The sequence below is a fragment of the Pelophylax lessonae genome, assembly GCF_965119305.1.
Source record: "Pelophylax lessonae genome assembly, chromosome: 6".
Classification (NCBI taxonomy): domain Eukaryota; kingdom Metazoa; phylum Chordata; class Amphibia; order Anura; family Ranidae; genus Pelophylax; species Pelophylax lessonae.
Genome location: NC_138773.1, coordinates 116,575,947 through 116,603,807, shown reverse-complemented (window position 1 = coordinate 116,603,807; position 27,861 = coordinate 116,575,947). Strand labels below are relative to the sequence as shown.

General features: G+C 40.9%; 1 protein-coding gene across 2 annotated transcripts in view; it reads right to left on the bottom strand.

Annotated features, from left to right (window-relative positions):
- Window positions 1-12,160: 12,160 nt before the first annotated feature.
- The window catches only part of SYT17 (synaptotagmin 17), a 244,243-nt gene continuing 228,542 nt past the window's right edge, over window positions 12,161-27,861 (bottom strand). For both annotated transcript variants that reach the window (XM_082260190.1, XM_082260191.1), the window contains exon 8: window positions 12,161-13,203. In XM_082260190.1, the coding sequence (XP_082116316.1) occupies window positions 13,007-13,203 (197 nt within the window). In that variant the 3' untranslated portion in view covers window positions 12,161-13,006. The remainder of the gene's footprint in view (window positions 13,204-27,861) is intronic.

The following is a 27,861-nucleotide window of genomic DNA, read 5'->3' as shown; positions in this document are numbered from 1 at the left end:
AGCACAAGGCAGAGGAGGAGGAGGAGGAGGAAGAGGTCGCCAACGCAACCAGGGCACCGCCAGCACCTCAGAAGGCAGGGTTAGCATGGCCGAAATGTGGAAAAGCTTTGTCAGCAAGCCACAACAAACAGCAGCACCAGCAGCTCATATGGAACGTCTTAGCAGGAGGCAGCATTTCACCAACATGGTGGAGCAGTATGTGTGCACACGCCTACATGTAGTGAATGACGGGTCTGCCCCCTTCAACTTCTGGGTCTCCAAATTGGGCACATGGCCTGAGCTTGCCCTTTACGCCTTGGAGGTGCTGGCGTGCCCTGCAGCCAGTGTATTATCTGAACGGGTATTTAGCACGGCTGGGGGCGTTATCACAGACAAGCGCAGCCGCCTGTCCAGAGACAATGTGGACAAGCTCACGTTCATTAAAATGAACCAGGCATGGATGCCACGGGACTTTTCCGTACCTTGTGCAGAATAGCGATGGATACCGACCTTACCCAGCCATTGTTCTATTTTTGCTCTTTCTCACTCTTTTGGGGCGTACCCTCATTTAAAATTTCTGAAAAAAAGCAGTGTTGGCTACCTCATCCGCCTCAGGGCCAGATTAACATAGGGGCTATTGGAGCTGCAGCTCCAGGCCCCTACCTTAATATAGGCCCCGGGTTGGCCATATTCACTGTTACCGCTCTTCTGTCACTTGTAAACACAGAAGTCTGGCTTCTATGCTCGCTTCCCCAGGCAGCTCCCTCAGAACCTCCCCACACAGCACGAAGGCCGGACAAGGAGGGACAGTTGCCGATGCATCGATGTGTTTATGGGCTTCAGAGACAGCATCCCATGTTGAATTAGGCATGCATGGCTGCACCCTTCCTCCTCTGGGTGCATGCCAAGGCACGGCCCTTAAGGCCCTTCAAAATCCTCAGCACCAAGCCCATGATGCTCTTAATCCGGCCCTGGTCCTCCTTCACCGCCGCTTCCACCTACACCGCCCATAGGTGTGCGCAGCCTATTGCATTATTGTGTGCACCCCAAAGTTTAAATACACATGCATGTGTTTGCCTACATGTACATGGCCCCGATACATTACTCTCCCTGCTGGCAAAGAGAAATAGAGCAGAGCAGGTCCGAGGAAGATCTTTCCCATATCCTCACTGGCAAACAGAGCGATAATGCTATGTGCCCTAGGTGATTAGGGTGTGCCCAGGTACACCCGGCACACCCTGTGCGCACGCCTATGACACCGCCACATCCACCACCACCTGAACCTCCCTCCTACTCCATATGGGCCTCGTCCTTCAGAGATGAAGAACATTGTTTTATTTTTCTGTTTTTTTTTTTTTTGTTGTTTTAAGTTATTTCCCTATCCACATTTGTTTGCAGAGCACTTGCCATGCTCTTAACTACGTTTTGCTGCCATTTGCAGCACTCTAGCCCTTTCCATTGGTGTTTTAGAGCCATTTTAGTGCCTGAAAGTTCGGGTCCCCATTGACTTCAATGGGGTTCAGTGTCCGGGAAAAGTTCGGCAAAAGTCCGGGACACGGACCCGGACTTTTTTTTTAAGTTCGGCCGAACCCGCCGAACACGGACATTCAGGTATCCGATCAACTCTACTCACTAATAAATTATGTCATGGTTTGTGATCCACAAAACTTTAGCCTTTGTCATAGTAAGCAGGACATTGGAGATTTCCTGGCTTCTTCAAAGCGGGATTTTGCTTGTCAAGTGTATCCCTGACTGATTTATTGAGTAGTAGTTTAAATTGAGGATTCATCAATATCTGTAAGCCTGTGACTCTGCATGAGGGCAAGGAGACCATGCCAGAACCTCCTAATCTTAGGGCATTTCCACCATATATGGAACATTGATAAAACCTCGAAAACATAACAGTGAAGAGTATATTACAGCTAACTAGGAGGGGATCAGACACCATTGTATTTAAACCTTCAGGTTGGCCTCAATAAGAGAAACATTCAGTATGCCCTAAATTGAGCACAAGTACCTTTTGCTCCATTCTTCAATCCTTGGAGTGTTGCTGGGTGTTCTTTAATACGGCAAAGCAAGTGTATGAATAATGTTTGTGAGTACCAGATTTTACTAGTTTTAATAAAGGTTTCACATGATGCTTGTGCACTCTCTGTTGGGTCTGCAGAGTTGTTCCACTTTCAATAAACTAAGCATTTTCCTATATTATATTGCTGTACGCTTGCCTTCTGCCCAAGTAGATGAACATAACATCTGTTTTTCACTGAACTCTAGCAACTGCAGCGGTAATGAAAGTATCAATATCTCTAAATTAGGCCTCATACACAGAGGAGCACTTAAACTGGCCTATTTTTATGTGAAATGTGTCCAGCTCTGATGAAAAGATTGTTGCCTAAGTCATCCATCTCTCTTTCAGCTGGAGGATGGTGTGAAACATGTAATCAGACAATAGGGTAGAGCAGATCTTTTAGGTAATATTATGTAGCTGCTGCACCTTCATTATTGTTTCTGTACTTGAACTTGTCTTTCAAACTTCCCCTGCAATACAACAAGACATTGTATTTGACCCAGGTCTGGGTATGCTAGTTAGGTTTTTTCATTTAATTTTTAAACAAGCATCATTAAGTCATTACTTCATCTCTGGTTTTCGTTAGGGGCATAGTGATGAAATACAATAAAACCAAAATGTATATTTTATAGGATATACTGAATTTTAAACATCTGCAGGTTTTATGGTTCATTCTGATCCTAGTTGAGATTGCCTTGTGGGGATTTTTAAGATGTCTAAACTACCATAGAATGTTCATTTTTGCGTGTACTGTAGTTCCTCCATCAGCACAATCACAGTTTACACATACCTGTTCTTTGAGGGTTTTTTTTTTTTTTAAAACAAACTTTCTTTGTTTTTATTTCTTTCAATAAAGAATTAAACATATTGCCCAAAAATTACAAAATATGTAAATTGATGGGTCCATGTCACAGTCTTCTTAGTGTAGCGATACCCCCATAGGAGCCCTTGGATAGGATAAGTCTTCTGTTCTTTGCCTCAACCTTCTCAAAAACCTTAGCCCCTCGGATTGACTGTACAAGTATAAAATATCACAGGAATGCACTGAAAGTAATACTTAGTACCCATCTTTCCACCAATGCCTCTGATGATCAGCAGTGGGAAACTTAGGGTGAGTGGATGCTCCAATCTCTCTTCGGCAGTGCTACAGGTGCTGTGATGTGAGTAGTGCTGTGCTGCCCTCAGTTGTCCTCACTACCAGTCTCAGGCTCAGATCTCCACTGGTATGTTCTCCTGCTGGCCGGCGAATATCCAGACAGAGGTGCTCTCTCCAAACTTTATTAAAAATCATCTTTCTTCTCCTACTACTGCACAGTGCCTATTGGGATCTGTAGGGTAAGGAATCTATTCTTTCCATTATATGGCTGCCATCTCAAACTACAACTCTCACATTTCTCAGCACTTTGCATAGAAGTCTGTAGGCTTGCTTGGTTTTAGCTTTCTCCCTGCTAGCCAGAGGAGAATGGTACAGCAATGTCTTCTCCATATTGCTATAGCCTAGCACTTGGCTACATTTGGTACTTTGAAAGTTGCAGTAATTTACTGTCCTGCTCTACTTGTGCAGAGACCTCTTCATATGATTTATTTCAAATGTAAAGACAACAGAAGGTATTCATATGTTTCATTCCATCACATGTCCTAAAAATTAGAGGAAATTTCCTCATTTCAGGATAGTGGATGGAGCAATGCAAATCATTCAATTGTCCCCAACTGTACAGTACATTCAGAATTGCTACTGTATAGTATAAAGATAGCCTAATAATAATTCACTTCAAAATACTTGCTGCTCCACTACAGATACATGTGCTCAGCCTAAAACATATCTAAGCTCAAGCATTAAAACTAAATATATTGCAGCTTACAAAACCTTAGCTATGGTGATTGCATTTGTTTTCTTTTTAAGCTTTTTTTCATTTACTTTTAATTGCTGATCCGGCCATTAGGTCTGTTATTTTTTTTCACTTCCTTTAACAGGGCAGCCTGTCCAGCTAAAGACAAAAAACAAGCCATGTAAAGTGGAATTACATCTAAAATATGCTAACATACGATTACAAGTAGGATTTTTATGACAGAAGAGATCCTATCGCCTGTCAGCAATTCATTGCACTGAGCTGTGAATTTACAGAACAACACGGTACTTTCGCATGTTTGGGAGTTACACCATGGTCTGGCCAATCCGGTAGAACCCAGGAGGAAGACCAGGAGAAGATAGAAGTACCTATAAAGTACAGGAGCGCTGACAGCAAATGTTTCTAATTTTTTGAGGTTTAATTTTGCTATAACACTGAGAGGATGCTTAGAATGCTCAGCTTTCACTTTCTTAGGTAAAACCTTTATCCAAAGAGGGAAAAAAACTGTTTCTATACCTGCCTAAAATAGTTGGAATAAGGCTTTAATAAAGTAATTTATGTAACATCCTTGTAAATAAGCTAGCCCATCTAACACTACTCTCTCCACAGGTTGATTTTACTGCTATCCAAGGGTGGCTATGTTGCTCCTCCATTGATACAATAGTGGAGTGAGCGTAGCCACCCTAAGACAGGAAGTTACATTACCAAATGAAAATTAACAAAAAAAGCCTAAAAAAGAAAACTATTGCAGCCACTACCTTGAGGATTTGTAACCTGCAATGCATTATTTATTTATTTATTTTTTTAGGTTTAGATACGCTTCAACTTGACACTGGGTGCCAGGCAGTTACTAGATCACTCACCTCCACCTCAGGAATCTGTATTTAAAAGGAAAAGGAGCCACACTCCATATGTGCCTTTACCTGACCCATACTTTATTGCGGCACTTGGTGCTACAAAAAGCCCACAGGGGCTTCTTCTTCTGATGCTTTTCACTTGATTACAGCTTATTAGCCTTAGAAAAAGAGAATTATTCCTCTTTTTTAGGATATAGTGGACAGAGGCATGTCAATCATTCCTTTTTACTCCAATATCTAACTGCACATTTAAAAACTGGACTGTAATACAGAGTCTAATATTACACACTACAATTATAAACAATTTTTGTTTCAAACTGCAACAGTAGCTTCAAGCTTTTTGGCCATAATCACTGCAGTGGAAAGTTATGGAAAGTTATGGAAACTTATGCTGGCCATACATGTTCAGAATTTTGTCCTTTTGCAGACGAAAAGCGAATTGACGGTCAAAAGCGAATTGTCCACTAACTGATAGAATAAACTAGTTTATATGATCATTTCCATATTCGTAGTGATCGTTCGATAACAATAAAAACATATAAGACAGAATTTTCTTTTTGTTTCCATTATAACATACACGTATACACTTCAGTTGAAACAGTAAAAGTTTTCACTTCAGATCCATCAGCAAGAGATGGGCCCATGGTCAAAATTGTTGGTAAAGTTGGGTTCATTAATGGCATGAATGTCGAACGATCTTTCCAAAAACGACCAGTTTCAGACGAAATTCTTTGCGTGTATGGCTAGAATAAGGCTTCTATGGTGTAGGGTTTTGGGTCCTAACAAAAAAGTATAGCCCAGGAGGTTTTGCTGATAAAAGAGAAAAGGAACCAAAAAAGAATGATCTTTTGTGGGATATGCAATAGGTTCGATGGTGAATACCTTCTGTTGTAAGAAGCCTGTACTGTGCTATGCACTGATATAATGGATGGCTTTTTGGTTCCATTTTTTCCGCACTCACCATAACAGTTTGAGTAATACTCCCTCATTGTGCCTTAAGCCCTACTACATAAACGCCATGTTTTTCCTACTAATGTTGGCCAAAAAGCCTAAAACAGCTGTTTGCAATAATAAGACGGTATCTGTACTATTCACCAGGGGTTCTCAATGTGCAGCTGGCCATTGAAGCAAAAAAGGATTATTTGCATGGTTATGCTCACTATCCTGAAATAAGAAAAAAATCTTAATACGATATGTGTTTGACATTCCTTCTGTTATAATAGGGCTCTACTGTGCTACAACCAAAAACATCAACCCTATCGATGACGTGCCAACAGTTTTAAAGTCAGAAATTCAACTTTGTTTACCTTAAAGTAGAACTATAGGCCAAAACTTTTTCCTTTCATTTTGAATAGAGCAAGGGAGGGTTATAACCCCTGTCACATTTTGTTTAATCATCTGTGCAGAGATCTCCCTTCCCTTCCTGTACCATAGACAAACAGGAAGTGAGAGGAAATCCCTGCAAATTAAGGGAATTTCTCCCCCCCCCCCCCCCAGGTCACCAGAACTAGTGTCCCCATTGGAAGATTTCCCCTGTTATTACCCTCTCTGGGGAAACTCAAAATTTGGGATTTTTTTTCTTTTATTTTCAATGATAATAGTAAACAGGGCAGATAGAGAGGGGGATCACCCTAACAGGGGCACAGACAGCAATAAAAGCTGACTAGTGTTCCAAACCCTCTCCCCTTTATCCAAAAAATCCCCTTTAGTTATACTTTAATTTGGGTTTTATGTAATCTCTTGCAGCCAGATTTCACAGAGCTTCTGACAAGTTGTATGAGTGTGTCTGCTTACTGAATCAGTGGCATGTAACTTTGCTGCATTTATCATCGGCCACATTCAAAACTTTCAATGCAGGTTTAATTCTAAACAATGGCTAGGAGTACCTTAATAATAATGACATTTTGAAAGCTAAAGCTTTATGTAAAGTGCAAGGACCATGCAGTGACTGTGTTTGGAAGATTATTTCCTGCTTTTAAGATAGGAGAGTATGAGTCCATGCACACTGGGCTTAAAAAGCACCAGTTCCTTTGGCAGAAAAAAAACACTAATATAGAGCTTCTTGTAGACAAAATTAGGTGCCTTTAGGAGTGTTTAGTGTTTTTTTCTGCCAGAAAACATAATTTCAAATTCAAATTCAAATTTGAAAAAGTTGAATACAATTTTCCTGCCTATTTTTCCTGCTTAAAATATGCCTCTAAATGTCCTAATGTACATAGACACATGGGATAACATTAAGCTGCTTCTACAGGCAAAAGACAAAACTCCTGTAGATGCAGCATTTTTTCAGCCAGTGTACATGGACACCAAAAGGGATTTCCAGATCAACAGCTACCTGGAAAAAGCAGTAGGGTGGACTGCTGAACTATAAATTTATACATATGCGACAATTTGAGAGATGCACTACATTCCTGTAGCACCAAGTCACTTTATGTGTGATTCTGACATTTGATTTATAGCACTGTATTGAATATACTTACCCTGTTTGGACTTTTTCACTTGTTTGGTTTATTTCACATGCCTCTGATGACATATACAACAGCCTGCTCTACTAAATCTCAGTCACTCAGTCACTTTATATTGATCCCTTTTGGGATCTGCACCTTACTATATTTATATATGGTGGCACAGAGGCGTAACTAGAACCTTCAGGGCCCCAGGGCAAGAAATCATGAAGGCCCCCCCTGACCCCTGGCCAGGGCCCTTTCCTTTGTGTCTGGGGCTCTTCCCACTGATCCTGGGGCCATTTACTCTTTATTACAGTCTCGAAGTGAGACCCTTTCACAAGTTCTGCAGTGGGCCCCCTTCCTGCCATCTTGGGGCCTCCCCACAGTGGTGGAATGCCAGGGCTCAGTTGCAAATGTGACTTTTGCGATCCTGGAAGTTCCCCCCTTGGTGTCAGTAGTTTTTATTTTTTGATATTTTAATTGTATTATTTTTTATCATTTTATTTTATTTTTTTACAATGTCACTGACCAAGGGATCACACAGGGGCCCAGAGACAGCAGAACACAAGTGAACTGGATAGGAGGAGTGCCGGGGGCAGCATACAGAAGAATCAATCTCCTCCATTTTCCTCCTGCAACTACAGGAGGAAAAAGGAGGACAGGGATTTCTCTACATACTGCCCCCACCGCCCCTCCTTTTCAGGTGTCCAGGGGAGCCGCACAGGCCCCCTGGAGCATGGGGCCCGGTTGCAATTGCAACCCCTGAAGTTACGACCCTGTGGTGGCATATACAACAGTTTGATTTACCAACACTTAGTCACTTTATATTGATCCCTTTTTAGGGATCTGCACCTTATTATATTTATTTCCCCCAACACCTTTGTTATGAATTTACTATTGAGTCACTTTTCACCAATAGCACTTTATATATTGTGCATATTGTTTGAATTACATTTTATAGTAACTTATTGTATATTACCTTAAGTATATATGACATTTTTATTGTATTGTGACCATATAGAGACATACCCCTGGATCTTATCCTCTATGTTCTTTTACTTATTCATCTATTAGGCACATTGGGCAGCGCCATCTTACCTCTCCCTTATTTCCATACTTCACTATATATCCTTCTGCATTATAGATAGAAGGTAGGCTGCAGGCACCGCTTAATCGTACATTTTGATCTTAGCGCAGACTCCCTTTTTTTTGGCAGATAATTGGTTGGTTCTATGTAAAAATGCATTTGATTTATTTTTATATTTTTTATGAATAACTTGATTAAATGGTATGTGTTCCATGGTGTCTGTAATTCCTATTTAACAAATGTAATAAATCTGATGTAATACGTTGAATACACTGCTGAGAATCCCTTGACGTGCAAGAACAACAGTAAGTCAGTTTGCACTTTGTCTGTAAATTGTGCCTGGTTTTCTTCCAGTTTGACGTGTTTTTTTACAATGTGAATGCTTAGAATCATTAGGTTGGCTAAAAATGGTGAAAACATTGGAAAAACATTATAAATATTAACAAATTATGGCACTTGGAGGAAAGTCCCTTCTCTTTCTTCCCTTCTTTAAAAATAAGTGATTCTGCCCTTTTTGGAGGCAGGCATTCTTTGAATTATGTCAACATAAAAATACAGATATGTGTTATTTGCTAAAGTTAATTTTTTTTTTTTCTGGATTTTTTGCACCAGTGTTCAAATAGTAAAAAGAGGTTTGGGTGTAAAAATTGCACAAAAATTAAAGTAGTCTAAAAAAATACCTTAAAAATACCCCCCCCCCCCCCCCCAAAAAAAGTTGTTTGAACCCTGCATTGAACATGAGCAAATCACAACTGCAAATGTATTTGGTTCTAGCATCTCGAAAATATAAAAAACAAATTGTATATGATAAAGCTCTCTGTAAAACCAATCTCGCAAGGCTGTGTACCCATGACATATAATAGTTACATGGTAAAACTGAACCAAAGTGAAAACTTTTTTTTTTAAATTTGGAGAGAGAAGGAAGGGTTAGAATCTTCTTATGTTGGGTTAGCGGTCCTTATGTTGCTCTGAAATGTTGCTTTGTCTTTCATGAAGGGATCAAGCCATCATGGAGTGCTGGTGCTTTCCAGATCCGATGTCTCTGAGAAGTGATCACAATCACTCCAACAGGAGCACAGACAGCAATAAAAACAATTCCCTTAGTAAAGTGGGAAACAATATTTCTGTCAGGTTTTTATTGGTATATACTGTATGTCCTCACTGGAAAAACTCCCTCTTCTTCCTATCCCAGTGGCAGAGATTATCAGGGCAGTACCTGCCAGATGGATCATAGTCACAAATATAAACCTTTTGGAGAACACATATAAGGTTAGATATCTTGTAGATACCAGAAATGCAAGTGATCAATCAGGGCCAGTTCACATACTGTATGTACTGTGTGTTTTGGGTGTGTTCAACATGCATTTTAGGTGCATTACGATTGAACTCTATATAATGTGCATTTTCATGAAAGTGCATCAAGGATGCATCAAGGAAGATTTTTTTTTTAATACACCGAAAGTGCACTTATAATGGACAGATGTGAATGTGGTCCTAAGCTGACTACAAGACTCTGGTGAGTGTGAATAAAAGTAGTACAGTGCACCATCTGGAGGTTCTGGATAAAGTGTAAAAATGTGAAAGCGCCGAGAGCCCCGCATCATTAAGGCCCCTTTGACACCTGTCAGAGGACCTACCAGAGTCCCGCTCTCCTCTATATTCCTCTCCACAGCATGTTTGTTTTCATCCGATCCCATCTGATCCGACCCACTGGATGGATGGCGAATGTATTACCATCCGTCTGTTTTCAACAGATCTTGTTGGATAAGATGCCAGGCCGGTGTCAGCAGACATCCGCCTCCCCATGGAGAAGAATGGGTGGCCTGATCAGGAACGTCTGAAAAATGGACTGGCAGACCTGATCGGTCCGATTGTAGATTTTTAGATTTTATATGGCAACAAGAAACAAGAGAGCCAACATGCTTCAGGGGTTTAGACACCTTTCCTTCATCAGGGCTAATGATAGTAACATACCTGTGCTGCTTCTGTTGTTTAGGATTCAAGGTCACATTGCAAACATTGACATTGCAGATTCTTCTATAAACTCACAAAACAGCCCCTCTATCAATTCACTCAGCATTCCTCTGATTCCAAGACCTGACCTCTAAAAGGCCCATCAGTGTTCATGCCATGGGGATAAAACCAGTGAAACAGCTGTGAGAAGGACAAGCTTGACTTCAATAAAGTTCACAGTAGAATCCGCACTGTTGTCTGGGACCATAAACATCGGAAGCAGCACAGATGTGTTAGTATCCTCAGCCTTAATGAAGAAAGGGTGCCTAAACCCCCCAAACATGTTGGATGTCTTGTTTCCCTCTAATGTGAATAATTGAAATCCTCTACATTAATAACGTTGTAGCACTCTTACTGCTTCTTTCTCTGTTTTTGACAAATTGACAACCTGACAGTGGTACAAATCCTTTTCCACTCTATCCAAAAGCAAAAAATGATTTTGGCTTGAAGTACTCCTTAATGAAAAAATTGCATGAGAGAATTACTGGGGCTACCATTGCTGACCTTAATCTGGAAATCTGGTAAACACGCTAATTATTTGCGTTCAATACTTTAAACCCCTGACTCAAAACAAGCATATAGCAAGTAGAGTCACACTGATGTCAGAACATATAATCTGCATGCTTGTTCCAGGTAAATGACTCATAATGAAACCAATGATTATTCTGATGGCCAGGCAACTAGTGTTTTCAAATATTTGGTACTGTCAGCCTCCATATGTCAATTAAATTTGGAAAATCAAAATGGGAAATTTGCCCAGTAAACCTTTTAATGACATTTGCCCCAAATGAGATTCAATGACATTCACCAGGCATTCCACAGTCACATGCACCCTATTTACAATAGAATGAATTTGCATCAGGTGAATGCAACAGTCGGTGAACAACCACTGAATGCCGATTGTACAGTAGATTTAAACAAATACGGTTAGCCTGCTGGCAAATCTGTCCTCAGAAGCTCTCCGTGGTGCTGAAAACATGCTTATACAAAATTTCACCACTGGGGTGGGGGGGAAGGGGGGCAGGCAGGGGTATTTTTTTTTAACAAATGTAAACACAAAACAAAAAGTGTGTATCCTCTTCTAGAGATACCCAGTACTGCACATCAGGCATACTAGTTGGCATTACTGACCGCATGTTCTTCTGCATTGAAGGTGCTTTGAGAGGGCTTTCCCAAAAATAAAAAGGTTCCTTCGCAAAGCACCACCTACCTGTCCCCACTGGGGAATTATGGATGAATTTCTATAATCTGCCCTAATACATAGAGTGAATATTCATTAAATCATTTTGGGTGAATGTCTGAATGTCATGAAATGTTTCCCTTTGAATCTTTAATAACTATTTCTTATTGTGCCCATTTTAGTATTGTTATATTATTATATATTAATATATATATATTATTATTAATTTTAGCTTTAAATTTTGGGTAGCTTTCTTTTAAATAATGCATTTTAGGATGATAACCCTGGGTAAAAATTACTCAGTTCAGGATTATAAATAGATATAACTGTCAAAGTCAATTTTCCATGGTATATCAGTTCCTATTTAATTTTGGGAACATAAAATATAACGCAAAGCCAGTACTCAGTGGAAAGGACTCTGATACTATGGATGACTGAAGTCAAAGGACGATGGAGACAACAGAAGTAAACATGGATAGATACTTCATGACTTCACATAGAGGTGGACTGACCTAAACAATAAGAGCTATCCTTTATAACAAATACTAATCAATACATTGATTGTACAAGTCAAGTGTTGCACACAATCAAGTTAATGGCACAAATAAATATATTTATTTATCAAGAAATATGCATTCTTAGACTACATGTGTATTAAATTATACAATTACTATATTTTGCGATTTTTGTAGGCTCCAAGGTCTGTTATAGAATAACCACTCTTGTGTACAGGCAAGAGGCCAAATTCTTGCATTTAATTATCAGTGAGTTATACCTACAGTGACAAGCCTAGATCCAAGCTCATTAAAATAACCAATCATTTTTTATGTGTAATTTTAAGAATAATACAGAGTCTCTTGCCTGTATGGCTGTAGGAACTTCTATTACATACATACTCTTAGAATATTTTATATAATTTTCACATATATTTATATCTCTATATATATATATATATATATATATCACTATAACTTTAAATCAATTTGTATAAATATGGATTTGTAGTTTTTTACTTTAGAAACAAATATATAAATATAGATTGTGTTTATACATACTCACACACATACATCAACAGGTATAGTGTTCAACATGTATAAGGACAAAACTGCATTTCAGATAGGTGCCACATATTTTTTTTTTGTGTTATTTTTAGATGTTTTTCCACATTCACAAGTCAGATCACAGATATCTATGCCTCCTTCAAAATGGAATAAGATAGTTTTCATGGACTAACATGTTAAATCAACTTTTAGAATTCTTAAGCATCTCCAGATCGACATTTTCTATAGTGGATGGAATGAAAAGTCAGATGAGTGCGCAATGCCATGACAGTTATAACAATAATCAGCATATCTTGAGATATTGCCTGAACAAAGCTGATCAGACCAACATTGAACACGTGATTTGCATCATGAATATTAACTTAGGCACATAGGCTAACTGCTGCCATTAATCAGAAGCAGCTGAAATAGTTGATTCCAATCCCATGCGAGTAAGCGTGGTGACATCACCTCTTCTTGGGCTCTCACGTCACTTCTAGTGAAGCTGGGGAGACTCTGTCACACTCAGCCCGCGATCTCAGGCTGTGCCACTGCTCCATTGCTGTCCTATGGGAGTTCAACATTCGTCGCCAATGGTTTGATTCAGGGGAGCCGGATGAATACTGACCAATCACAATCCTTCCAATGAAATCATTGCTGCTTTTCATGTTATGTCCATAAACTGAAAGAAAAAGTAGATTTTATCTTAATCATCCCACATTTTATTAAAATTAGATACACAGATTCCCATCACTATCGGCTTTTATGAAATGCATAACATTGAAGATCCTACTGAGGACTAGACTTGCTAAAATTAATGTATTGGCTTAAACTAGCCACATGCTAGAAGATTTTCAACAAAAGTTTGTTTGAAAATTCGTGCTAACATTCACATGAAAATTTTTAATACATCCATTGACAAAAAGTTGACAAAAGTTGTTTGAAAATTTTAATTTTCTTTAAAATTCAACTTTGGAATAAATTGACTTTTCTAAATTAAAACCACATGCACTGTTAGAAATTCATTCATTGAAAAAAATCCATCCTGCTCCTTTGAATTATCTTATCACTAATTAAAAATGACTGTTGATTTGACTGCACTAACGATCATAAAATCCAAAGAACAGAAGGCTACTATGTTTCTTGTGTGGTAGACTTGCCCCAAGGTTAGAAGGTGTGGATCAGGGTCTTCACTTTTTTCGTACAGTCACGATTGCGAATGTCTCCAAAACCACTAAAATCAAACTTTTGAATGAGCCTTTGGAGGGCACCCTCAAGTACACAGCAGGGTTGTTTTACTAAAACTGTAAAGTTCAAAACCTGGTGCAGCTGTGCATGGTAGCCAATCAGCTTCTAACTTCAGCTTCTTCAATTAGGCTTTGACAAAAAAAAAACCTGGAAGCTGATTGGTTTATATGCACAGCCTCACCAGATTTTGCACTCTCCAGTTTCAGTAAATATACTGTCTCTATTTTTTTATTTCTTTCTAGCGGCTAAATGACTATTGCGAGAGCGTGGAAGTCCACCTAGTCATGATGAAAAATAAACTGTCCTGCATTTACTAAAACTGGAGAGTGCAAAATCTAGTGCAGATGTGCGTTGTAGCCAATTGGCTTCTAACTTCAGTTTGTTCAAGTAAGCTTTGAAAAGAAAACCTGGAAGCTGGCTGGTTTCTATGCAGAGCTGCACCAAATTTTGCACTCTCCAGTTTTAGTAAAGCAACCCCATTATCTATTCATTTCAACATAGTCCTAGGAGCCCAAAAACTTGGAGCTTCTACGCTGCCAATTCCTACTGGAGAATGCATGGTTGCCCACTGATCCATCTCTCTTACTCCATGAGCTTTTATACTGCCTAATGAGGTAGCCTACAACATCATTAGTCCAAAGGGGAGGGTTATGCTGGCCACACATTTATAGATTCTTTTTGTTCAGCTCGCTGAACAGCACAGATGGACAAACCTCCCCTGACATCTGTTCTATTCTGACAGCTGGCACCAGTGGCTCTCAGAATACACAAATTGCGATGCAGTCACTGTTCGGGTAACAATTTTCCACCTTGCTCTAACAGCGGCACTTATACCTTGAATTTTGTCTGATTCAGTTAAAATTGTCCAAAATTTGAGTAATGTATGGTAGCTTTTAGAGTGTGACCTTGCAACAGCAATAAGGTTAATAGAGAGAACCAGGTTTTGGGGCTCTAGGCTGTACCATACATAAAGCAATGATGTAAGCAAGTGTCTTCTGTACAGATCAGAGACCATTTTATGATGTTCCGCATACTGTTGAGTCTTTTTAACCACTTGCCGACCCCCGCAAGTACATATACTGCGGCGGTCAGCCCCTCACAGGCAAAGGGACGTATCGGTACGTCACTAGCCTGTGAGCCTCTGGGGAGTGAGCGCGCGCCGCCGGATGCTCGCTCCCGCTCTCGCTCGGTCACGGACCCCCCCCGCGCGTGTGTCCGGCGGACCCGATGTCCGCCGGGCACTCGCGATCGTCTGTTACACCGGGAGAAAGGCAGGCGGCTAATGTAAACAAGCCGCCTGTCATTCTCCCCTGTGTAAGAATAGTGATCATACGGTTCTGCTATGTCACTGGTAACCCCAGAAGTGTCAAAAATATCAGTCAAGGGTCCGATCTGTCCGCCGCAATGTCGCAGTCCCGAAAAAAATCGCCGCCATTACGCGATAAAAAAAAAAACAACAAAAATGACAAAAATCTTTCCATTAGTTAGTAAACGCAATAACTTTTGCGCAAACCAATCAAAATACGCTTTTTGCGATTTTTTTGTTTACCAAACAATTGTAGCAGAAAACAAATTGGCCTAAAATGTTAAAAAAATTGGATTTTTACATTTTTTTGGGGGGGGGAATTTCATATAAAATAATGTGAAAAATATTGTTATTTTTCAAAATTGACGCTCTTTTTTTGTTTATAGCGCATGATCAAAAAATCGCACAGGTGATCAAATACCACCAAAAGAAAGCTCTGTTTGTGGGAAAAAAAGGACGTCAAATTCCTTTAGGTACAGCGTCGCACGACCGCGCAATTGCCTGTTAAAGTCACGCAGTGCCGAATCGCAAAATAGGCCCTGGTCAGGAAGGGGGTAAAATCTTCCGGGGCTTAAGTGGTTAAACAGAAACGGTAGAACTTTGCATGAAATATCAATATATTTTTCTTTTGTTTAATCCTATTTTATTGAATTTTAGGTGCAAAGAACAAAGATTGGAGGTAGAAAATATCAATATTTTATATTGATAAAAGGCAGATTTTGCCATTAATGGACCACTGGTACCATCTGTATTACTAGTTGGCTGCATCTGCCAATTGTTTCCAAACCCTGGGTGCCAGTCTTCTAGATATTTTAGTTTTAGCCAAGCATGCAGATATCTTAAAGAATGAGGGTTACAACACAATCTGAGCTGTACATCGCCCAAGCTTTTAGTACATGACTGTTTTTAGTTTATTTTATTAAGAGCTACTACTTTGTGCTATAGAGCAATCAAGATTTCTGATTGCAGTGTACAGATGTTCCATGCTCCTTGTTTTGTGTACTCGTGCTAAGGGAAAAGTTAACAGGATTATCAAAACGGCCCTCTTCAGTGGAATTAGGTTTACAAGCATTCCTTAGCAATCACATTGTCAGATAAATGTCCCATTATCCCATTTTTAAAACCTATTACACACTATGTTACTTGAGACCTTCTCTCTCTCAGATGTTGAGTGGGAAGATTTTGCAAATGCCAAAAAGCTGACGTTGTATAAGCACCCGTGGGTTTATGTACATCACTAAATAAAACCCATCTCCATATGTTAGATGAGTAACTCTGCCATTGAGAACCAGATTTAAATGCAGCTTTTGTTTTAAGACCATTTAAAGCACATCTATATTCTGCCTTTGGCATTGAAATGGATGACAGCATTAGTATGCTGCAGTGGTTGATATTCTGCAACATGAATGAATGACAGGCTGTCTTTATAAAGATGTCTGCAAAAGCAACTCTCTGTATCTGAACTTAGTGCAACCACAGATTCCCTTCTATTATGCAGTATAATTAGCTTTAGAAAATGTTAAAAGAGATGTATGGGATTCAGTTTGTTTTGTAGCAACAATTTTTGCTGTAGTTTATGCAGATCTTTTTTTCTCAGAGAATAGGCGCAGGAACTCACCACCCCTCCCAAACACACACACCGAACAGCATCAAATAGTGGGTGTTGCCAAGTCATAAAGGGGCAATAACTACCTGGAGTGCATTATGGGCAGAGTTCTGGGGGGTTCCACACAGAGTGCACAGTTCAGGGGTGGCACTACACACAGACTGCAGAGTTCAGGGGTGGCACTCTTCCACAGCCGCTTACCTTTGTATTCCCTATCCCAATCTCATTTTCACCCCTCTTTAGCTCTAACCTCTGCCCACAACCCCTCCTCCTCTGCCCCACCTTCTCCCTCACTCCTTAAAAGCTTCGCCATCTTCCGCATGTCTTACTTTTGTTGCTGTTTTAAGCTGAAGCACCCAGCTGGCTCTAGTACCTCCCCACAAACTGTAGGGAGTTTTGCCTTTCTCACTTGCAGGGAGATCATCCAGCAGGGGTATTGGCATATGAGCACCAGAAATGGAAATCAAAGAGAATCAGCCTACCACACAATGCCTCCCTCCTTTCTGCACTCTGTGGGATCTACTCAGGAGATCAGATCTGTAGGAGATGTTTGGAGACAAGTTGTCATTTGTTAACACAGAAGCCAGACTTTTCTGTTTACAAGTAATAGTGGTAAGCGGGGAGCAGAGAACCTAAACCAAAGGTGGTGGAACTCAGTTCCACCAAGTTCCAGCTGAAAAAAATCCCTGAGTATATGTAAAGTTTAGCACAGGACATGCATGTTATGTACAGCCTTGGTATTGGCTATACAGAATGGAGGTACAATCTTTTTAAAGGATGAGGCGACCACTGAGCCACAGACTGTGGTGCTAAATCATCATCCTATATCCAAATTTAGCCATTATCCAAATTTAGCACTTGGGGGCTAAAATCTGTATGCATCATACATTTAACTGGGAAGCTTGTAAATGGCTGAGAAGGATCTGTGTGTTATGATAGATGATAAACCTAATAATATCATGCAATGCCAAGCTGCAGTTTCTGAACCAAATACTTTCTTTTTAACAGAGGTATAGACTTTATATTCCATCATAATAGTGAGCTCTCAAATACTGTATCAGGGAAGAGAAAGCACATGTGAGAGGATTTAAACCCGAGAAAGAACTTGCTTCTGTGATGGTGAAGTAACAGTAACGGCTAGGCATCTCTTAGAATCATTGTTAGCAAGATCCTTGAAGTTTTTCAGTCAGGCTTTATGAGGTACATACATGGCCTACATCTATAGCAAGGGCATTACTCAACAATAATCAAAGCTGCACAGACTTTGTTTTTATCTACAGATGTCCCTTATCTGCACATCTGCACTCCTTTAACCACTTGCCGACCAGTCATGTTGACTGTACTGCAGCAAAGTGGCTCGTTATCGTCTGGCGACGTAGACCTATGCCACCAGACATTCCCCTCTCTCGGCGGCTCGCTCCCGCTGTATTCAGCTACAGCGAGAGTCGGGCCAGGGGAGGAGCGGTGGTGATCACCGCTGCTCTTCCCCGGTCGTCGGGAATCTAGTGTGGAAATCCGCCCGCTTGTGTAAACAAAGCGGGCGGATCTCCTAAGTGACAGGCAGGGTCAGATTGCAGGGTTCAGCATAGCTGAACCTGCGATCTATCCCTGTGTCACTCAGTCACCTCCCCCCACACACGTTAGTAAGCACCAGGCATACATTAACCCCTCCCTCTCCAATAAAAACTAACCCCTTCCCTGCCAGTGTCATTTTTACAGTAACAGTGCATATGTATAGCACTGATTACTGTAGTAATGTCACTGGTCCCCCCAAAAGTGTCAAAAATGTCAGTCAAGGGTCCAATCTGTCCGCCGCAATGTCGCAGTCCCACAAAAAAAATCCCAGATCGCCGCCATTACTCGTTAAAAAGAAAAACACCAAAAATGACAGAAATCTTTCCCTTAGTTAGTAAACGCAATAACTTTTGCGCAAACCAATCAAAATACGCTTATTGTGATTTTTTTTACCAAAAATATGTAGCAGAAAACAAATTGGCCTAAAATGACAAAAAAATTTGATTTTTACATTTTTTTTTGGGGGGGAATTAATAAAAATCATATAAAAAAATGTGAAAAATATTGTTGTTTTTTTCAAAATTGTCGCTCTTTTTTTGTTTATAGCGCAAAAAGCAAAAATCGCACAGGTGATCAAATACCACCAAAAGAAAGCTCTATTTGTGGGGGAAAAAAGGACATACATTTAATTTGTGTACAGCCTTGCACCACCACGCAATTGTCCGTTAAAATAATGCAGTGCAGAATCGCAAAATATGGCCTGGTCAGGAATGGGGTAAAACCTTCCAGTCATAAAGCCTTTAAAAATACGCTCATGAGAATTTTTTTGTCAAAGACATGTAGCTAAATACATTTTGGCCTAAATGTATGCCAAAAATTGAATATATTGGATATTTTTTAACTGTCAAAGTAGAAAAATATTGTTATTTTTTCAAAATGTTCTCATTTTTTTATTAATACCGCAAAAAATAAAAAGTGCAGAGGTGATCAAATACCACCAAAAGAAAGCTCTGTTTGTGGGGAAAAAAAGGACATAAAATTTTGGGTACGGCGTTGCATGACTGCGCAATTGTCAGTTAAAGTCGCACAGTGCCGAATCGCAAAAAGTGGCCTGGACGTAAGACAGCAAAATCCTCCGGTGGTAAAGTGGTTAATGAGTTTTCAATCATTCATACATACTGTATATAACAGAGATTTGTGTTCTACCTAATAAACTTAAATACCAATATTTAGTGGCATTTCTCTTTTTTTTTTTTATATAAATTCTTTATATTGTTTTAGAAAAAAATATTACAAAAACAGAGCCTTCGGGTTTACCCCGGCTCGAAAACAAAACAGTAACAATAATACAAAACACAACTACAGAACTGCTGCCTCAAAGAGGTCAAGAGTGTGCTTCACGAGGTGAACAGAATGATAGTGCAATGTCAGTAAACTCAACGAATGAGATTCCAAGAAAGGTGGCCAATGGCTCGGCATCCCCCCAGCCATAATAGAAAGAACCAAATGGACTAGCGTACAGTGGCCATAGTATCTTCACAGTCAGCTGTGGTATCATCCGCCTCCAACCAAATATTCCAAACTTTGGTGAATTTTTGAGGGCACCCCCTATTGAAATAAGCATCTAGTGGCATTTCTCTTTAACAATTGCTTGGCATTTTTTTATATTACATGGCATTACTTTTTCAGATTTACATTAACCTTCACTGTTTCCTTTGTAAAATTCTGCATGTGATATATTTTGTACACTTTTAAAATGAAAGGAATCTCATCTCTGTATATAGGATTACTGTAAATAATTTCTTTTGTTGGCTTTCTCGTGAAGAAAGGCAAAGTCACTAAAAAAATATTGAAAATGTTCCAAATTGAGAAAGAGGAAATCTTCTGTGATCTTTGTGATGTTTTTTTCCTTTTTATGTTGTGCTCAGAATAATACGTCACAGTGACTAAATCTCAAACCATCTGTACCTGGTTTTGACATGATACTCTCATGCTCAAATCAATTCATCAAGCTGAGACCACTTTTATGCAAACATGAAAACTGAATCCAGATTTTTTAGAATTACCCTAATTTCAGTGTTCCCTGACTGTATCACCTCTATGAATCCATCTAATATGTCACTAATTATTAGTGACAGCAGTGACACTCAGCTCTTTAAAAATATATAAAAACAAATTAAATAGAAAACTTGCTCGGTGCTCTCTAGACGCATATATCCATACTGTAGCAAAAAAGGAAAAAAAAGAAGCATTCTTCTGCTACCTACATGACTATATAAACATGAGATGTAAGAAACACACAAGGTCTTTGTTACAGCATTATTACACATATTTAATAAAATATTGAGCAAATAATTGCTGGACCTGGAAACTGTCATTAAGGGGACAATAGAAAGGTCCTTTGCCCTGTGTAAGCTCCGACACAGGCTGACATAGATCTTTATAATCAGACTCAAGGACTGAATATAGTAGGGGAAAGGTATTAGTAGCAGAGGAGTTAAACTATAAAGAGAACCTGTCACTTTGCCCTGAATACAAAAAGTAATATTTGCTTTGTTACTTGTACTGCTTTCTACTTTTTTAGTTTCTATAGTACTTATTTGTACTGTTTGTATAATTTTGCCTCAAATGAAAAAAAAAAAAACGAAAGCCAGGAATGCATAATTTTCAGAAGAGGACAATAATTTTTATCTCCATCTACTTGTAATGGGAAGTAATTTGTTCTAAAAAAATTCTGACATATTAGAACTAAGACTGGTGAGTGTCCGTGCGACTGGTGAGTGTCCGTGCGACTGGTGAGTATCCTTGCGACTGGTGAGTATCCTTGCGACTGGTGAGTGTCCTTGCGACTGTGAGTGTGGTGCGACTGACTGGGCAACTGAGTGTTGGGCAACTGAGAGTGTTGTGCGACTGACCGGCTGTGCGATTGTGAGTGTGGTGCAACTAAATCGGGCTGTGAGACTGTGAGTGTGCGACAGGAGTGTTGTGCGACTGACCGGGTGGTGCGACTGGGAGTGTCGTGAGACTGACCGGGCTGTGAGATTGTGAGTGTTGTGCAACTGAGTGTCAAGTGAGTGAAGCGGAGTACCAGAGGGTGAGAAGGTAGAGATAGGAAGCTAGGAAATAGCCACATAGGATAGACTTAAATCACTGAATCCCCATTAGATTAGATTAGATTAGATTAGTAGGTACAATGCCCGGCGGGTGTGGAGATGCGACTCGGTGTACATCTTGTGATATGTATGCGTTCCTCAGACATGTGATCGAGGGGGAATACAAATGCGCAAAATGTAAGCACGTTGCTTCCCTGGAAGCTCAGGTCCTGAATCTAGGGAAGCAGCTGGCAACACTGAGACGAATGTCCATACCGGAGGAGAGCCAGGATCGTACCAGTCAGGTGCAGGCAGGGGTCTGCACAGAGGTGGGCGGAGTATTGGAGGTGCAGGCATCAGAGCAGAGTAGAGGGGTGACAGTTAGGAGGGGTAGAAGGGGACAAGGCAAGGAGGCTGATCCTGGGCTGGAGCACCCCAATAGATACGCCCCGTTGTGTGATGTTGGGGAAACCAGTCAGGGACCAGCATTGCTGGAGCAGAGTGACGCCCCTAGCTGCCAGGGGAAGAACTCCTCCAGTGAGGCTGGGAGAAAGGGAAAGGAAAGACAGGTGCTGGTGGTAGGGGACTCAATTATTAGAAGGACAGACAGTGTAATCTGTGACAAAGACTGTGTGCGCCGAACAGTCTGTTGTTTGCCGGGCGCTCGGGTTCGGCACATCACGGATCGGGTGGACAGATTATTGGGTGGGGCTGGGGAAGACCCAGCTGTCATGGTACACGTGGGTACCAATGACATAGGCAGAGGAAGACGGAGAGTCCTAAACGATTTCAGGGACTTAGGCGCTAAGTTGAGGACTAGGACCTCCAAGGTAGTATTTTCCGAAATACTACCTGTACCTCGAGCCACACCAGAGAGGCAGCGGGAGATTAGGGAAGTTAACAAGTGGCTGAGGAGCTGGTGTAGTAAGGAGGGTTTCGGGTTCCTGAAGAACTGGGCCGACTTCTCAGTCGGTCACCAGCTCTTTGGTAAGGACGGATTGCACCTAAATGGGGTGGGTGCAGCCGTACTGGGTGCGAGGATGGCCAAAAAGTTAGAGGGGCTTTTAAACTAGGGAATGGGGGGGGAGGGTACAGATGTAGAATTAGCCAGTGGAAAGCAAGTTTCAGAGGGCAGAAATGGGGGCATTAGCGGTAGGGTGTTCGGAGCTCCTAAACCCAGGGTGGGTATGGGGAAAAATCAAGAGAGCAGCCTAAAAACATCAAATGAGGATAAATGTAACCGATCAAAATTACGAGGCTTGTATACCAATGCCAGAAGCCTGGCCAACAAGATGGGAGAGCTGGAGCTGCTGATGTTTGAGGAGGACTTAGATTTTGTGGGGATAACTGAGACTTGGTTTGACAGCTCTCATGACTGGATGGCGACCATTCAGGGGTATTCCCTTTATCGCAGAGATAGAGAGGGTAAAAAAGGGGGAGGGGTATGTCTGTATATTAAGAACAGTATACAGGTAAATATGAGGGATGATATTAATAATGGAGCTATGGATGAGGCAGAATCCTTATGGGTAGAGCTTCAAAGGGAAGGCACGGCGGGGAAGGTAATATTGGGCGTATGCTATAGGCCCCCCAACCAGAGGGAGGAGGGTGAGGCGGACCTCCTTTTACAGATAGGATTGGCAGCAAGGATGGGAAATGTCATTATAATGGGGGACTTTAATTATCCAGATATAGACTGGGCAGAAGGAACCGCGCACTCAGCCAAGGCTAGGCAGTTCCTAAATGTTTTGCAGGACAATTTCATGGGTCAGATGGTGAATGCACCGACAAGAAACAATGCGGTACTTGACCTACTGATTACCAACCTGATCACGGATATAGAAATACGGGACAACTTAGGAAACAGTGACCATAGGTCAATAAGTTTCAGTATTAATTACAGTAATAGGAAGCAGAGGGGTAATATAAGGACACTGAATTTCAAAAGAGCCAATTTCCCTAAACTGCGCTTGCTGCTAGAAAATATCAATTGGGATAGAACCCTGGGAACAAAGAACACGGAGGAAAAATGGGAGTGCTTCAAGAGCATACTAAACAGGGGGATTGGCCAGTGCATTCCAAAGGGAAATAAATTTAAAAGAGCAAAAATAAACCCTGGGTGGCTAAACTCCAACATAAAAATGTATATTAGTGCTAAAGAAAAGGCCTTCAAAAAATACAAGACTGAGGGGTCATTGGCAGCATTTAAGCATTACAAAGAGTGTAATAAGAAATGTAAAGATGAAATCAGGGCGGCTAAAATAGAACACGAGAGACATATAGCGGAGGAGAGTAAAAAGAACCCCAAGAAGTTCTTTAAGTATATAAACAGTAAGAAAGCGAGGCCAGAACACATTGGCCCCATAAAAGATGATAAAGGAAATATGGCCACTGAGGACAGAGAAAAGGCGGAAGTGTTAAATCATTTCTTCTCTTCAGTCTTCACAAAAGAATCGGGGGGCTACACGAACCCAGCTTGTAAGGCAGAACTAAATAATACATCTCAGGAAGTGCCGCCATGGTTAACAGAAGATAGACTTAGAGCTAAACTAGAGAAACTTAACATAAATAAATCCCCGGGACCGGATGGCTTGCACCCGAGGGTTCTTAATGAGCTCAGCCAGGTGATTGCCAGACCATTATTCTTGATCTTTAAGGATAGTTTACAGACGGGTATGGTGCCAGCTGATTGGAAAAAAGCCAACGTGGTACCAATATTTAAGAAGGGGCCGAGATATATCCCGGGTAACTATAGGCCGGTCAGCCTAACATCTGTAGTCTGCAAAATTTTGGAGGGGATGTTAAGGGACCACATACAAGACTTTAGTAATGAAAATGGTATTATAAGTAGTAATCAGCATGGATTCATGAAAAATCGTTCGTGCCAAACCAATCTATTAACCTTCTACGATGAAGTGAGCTGCCACCTAGATAAAGGTAAGCCTGTGGATGTGGTGTATCTGGACTTTGCAAAGGCCTTTGACACCGTTCCCCACAAACGATTACTGTACAAACTAAGGAAGGTAGGTATGGATCAGAAGGTGAGTACCTGGATAGAGAACTGGCTCCAGGGGAGAGTACAGAGGGTAGTGATTAATTCCCCATTAATCACCACCCTCTGTACTCTCCCCTGGAGCCAGTTCTCGGATTGGGCGGGTGTGGAAAGTGGGGTCCCCCAGGGTTCTGTCCTGGGACCAATCCTGTTTAATTTGTTCATAAATGATCTAGAGGAGGGGATATCGAGTACAATCTCAGTATTTGCAGATGATACTAAACTAGGCATGCCAATATCTTCTATGCAGGATGTGGAAACCTTGCAAGCAGACCTGAACAAAATAACGGGGTGGGCAACTACATGGCAGATGAGGTTTAATGTTGATAAATGTAAAGTAATGCACTTGGGGGCCAGAAACCAGAAAGCAAACTACTCACTAGGGGGGGAACCTCTGGGTGAGTCTAGGATGGAAAAGGACTTAGGGGTACTGGTAGACAACAAGCTTGGCAGTGGCATGCAATGCCAAGCCGCCGCAAGCAAAGCCAACAGAATACTGGGATGTATAAAAAAGGGGATTCACTCCAGAAATAAAGAGATTATTCTCCCACTCTACAAGACTCTGGTCCGGCCACATCTGGAGTATGCTGTCCAGTTCTGGGCACCGGTCCTCAGGAAGGATGTGCTGGAACTGGAGAAAGTCCAGAGAAGGGCAACAAAAATAATTAGGGTAATGGAGGACATCAGCTATGAGGAAAGACTACAAGCACTGAACCTTTTCTCTCTGGAGAAAAGACGATTGAGGGGGGATATGATATCAATGTACAAATACTGTACTGGTGACCCGAGCATAAGGAACAAACTATTCAGAGAAAGGAGATACAATAAGACACGTGGCCACTCACTAAAACTAGAGGAAAGGCAGTTTAACCTTAAAGTGCTTAGGGGGTTCTTCACTGTAAGAGCGGTAAGGATGTGGAATTCTCTTCCACAACCAGTCGTATCAGCAGGGAGCATTGATAGTTTCAAAAAACTATTAGATGGACACCTTAAAGACCACAACATACAGGGGTATACAATGTACGGTTAAAAGCAAACACACACACGCATCATAGGTTGAACTGGATGGACTGATGTCTTTTTTCAACCTCACTAACTATGTAACTATGCACATGAACGTATAGAGCCAACAGAGATGCCTAGTCTAAAAAAACACAGCATATTGCCATGCTAGGGAGTCGCAGGTGACGCTTACAGCCCATTATAGAAGTGTTGCATTTGGGAAAACACATCATTGGTGTATGTGTGGGTAAATGCTGATGCAATGAAGTATTCATTTTTATAGGAGTACAGGGGCATACAGCCATTCACGTCTATGACATGTAGCATGCCCAATCTGTGGCTCAACGATCATGGGTAAACGCTGAGTTTTTTTAGGCTTGGCAAATGCCTCTATGTTTGTGTGCATGTACGCTTAGGAACACCTGCTGTTTGTATACATGTGAAGGCTGGCAGATTGTCAAGATCTGCTCTCCATAGAAGGAAGTTTAGACCCAATTCACACTTGAGCTGACTGACATTTTTTTCAGGGTCTTTTTTAGCATCTGTACAAGTGTCGATTAACTAATTGCAATTTTCTAAGGGATTTTCCCCATAGCTTAGAGAAAAACATGAAGTTCTACTGACTTCCATCCAATCAGGTTTAAGCAAAAAGCTGCTTTTTATTTTCCTTGCACATGACTGGGTACTCTTTGCAAACTAATATTTTAATTACATTCACTAAACTCTGAGGCAAAGTCCCTTCCAAGTGAAGCCTCCCTTACAATGTGAACAGCCAATTTCCCTTTAATAATTCAAACCAATGTCCTCCCTATCAATCATAGATTCATCACTCTGTTTCTTCTGAACCATTTTTCTTTAGCAAAGCTACAACCAAACATGGTGGAACCAAACGAGCTTCTGTCAGTTGCATGAAAAAAAGTTGACTGCTTACAGTGTACTTGAATCAATAAATGGATTGCATATACAGTAAGTCATATCCAGGTCCATTCAATTAATTCATTGGAAGCACTGAGAGAAGCTGCAGAAGCAGCAATAATGTACCCTGAGTCATTAGCACACTGCAAATCAGTCACTTCAACGTTATCTAAAAGTGGTACAAAAATAGCATATAAAAATAAACAGCGTGTAAAAAAAAAAAAAAAAAACAGCGTAAAAAAATAACTCTTGTCAAGAAGAAAAAAATGCTGTTTTCTAGCATTCCTTGTCTTGGCAGACTAGATTGCATGGTATCTGTCTACCAATCATTACTATTTTACCAAGAACCCAATCCACACCACTAAAAAGGATTTCAAAAATATAGTCAAACATTAATAAGTAAAACCAACCAAAGAAACGTATTACAAAAATTCCTTATCTTTTATTTTTACCATGGTTTAACCAACCCCATTAAAAACTTTTTGGGTCCTTTTAGTGGTGGAAATTGGGTCCTTGGTTTTTTAAATTCACCACGGACCTAGGTAAGGAGGTTGGTAGACCCTTCTTTTTTGGTGGTGGTATGGATCATTACTGTTATTTCATAATAGTTTTTAATAATTTTCACAGTGGAAAAGGAACATAGTGGTTGCAGCCATAGTTCAAGTAGATCCCCCTGTGTCAGCCAGTGGCCGGCTACAGGGCAGAAGGGAGAGCGCTTGACAATGACTGGTAATGCCTAGAGCGGTGAAGTTACTCATTATTTTATTGGACCATCTATTGTCGGCGCTCCCACCTTTCCTCTGTAGTGGGGTTGGCTAACACAGGGAAGCTGGATCAAGTGACTGGACTGGAGTGGAATGAAAATTGGTATTTAGGTTTATCCTGGAATTCCAATTTAATTACAAACTATACATAAAAGCAGGGTTTGTAACACTTTGACTCAGATTATTAGGATTGCTTGCCTTAAAGCAGAACTTTGCTGGTAGTGAAGACTGCCTTTCAGGTGGCTCCATCCCCCTTCCCTCAGAGACCACCATTATGGTGCATGTGCAGATGTACCTTCAGGCTCTGCGCAGCCTTTGGATCCTGACTGAGCCCATTGACACATCATGGACAGGTGAATTACCAAGCATGCGCAAAGACAGTGGCATTATCAGACTTCCCTTGTTGTAAACTTTGCACGTGCGCAGGAAACTCCAGGTGTGCACAGATGCCCAGAGGGTTCAGTGCATGGACAGCTCTCAGTATCCAAGCCCTGTGGAACAACTGTGCACGGGGCGGAGACACATTTTTGCCTAGGCAAGAATTCTGGAAGTGCTGCCCTGCAGCAAATAAAGCTTTAGAAAATAATAATAAAAATTCAATTTGTGGGAGGGGAGAGGAGGCAGGGAAACCCAACATGCACAAAAGGATGAAGATTCCCTTTAAGAAGTAGACTGAGTAAAGTTGGCCAAACTCGGTAATCTCTAACCTGTGAGTTCACTGTAAAGTGGTATTCATTCTCCCCCATACATAATGCTGAAGACAGTTCCCAGCCATACTGAACTGCAGCATAATGTTAGGTGTAAATACATTTGATGCTGCAGAACGTGTTTCAGCATGTA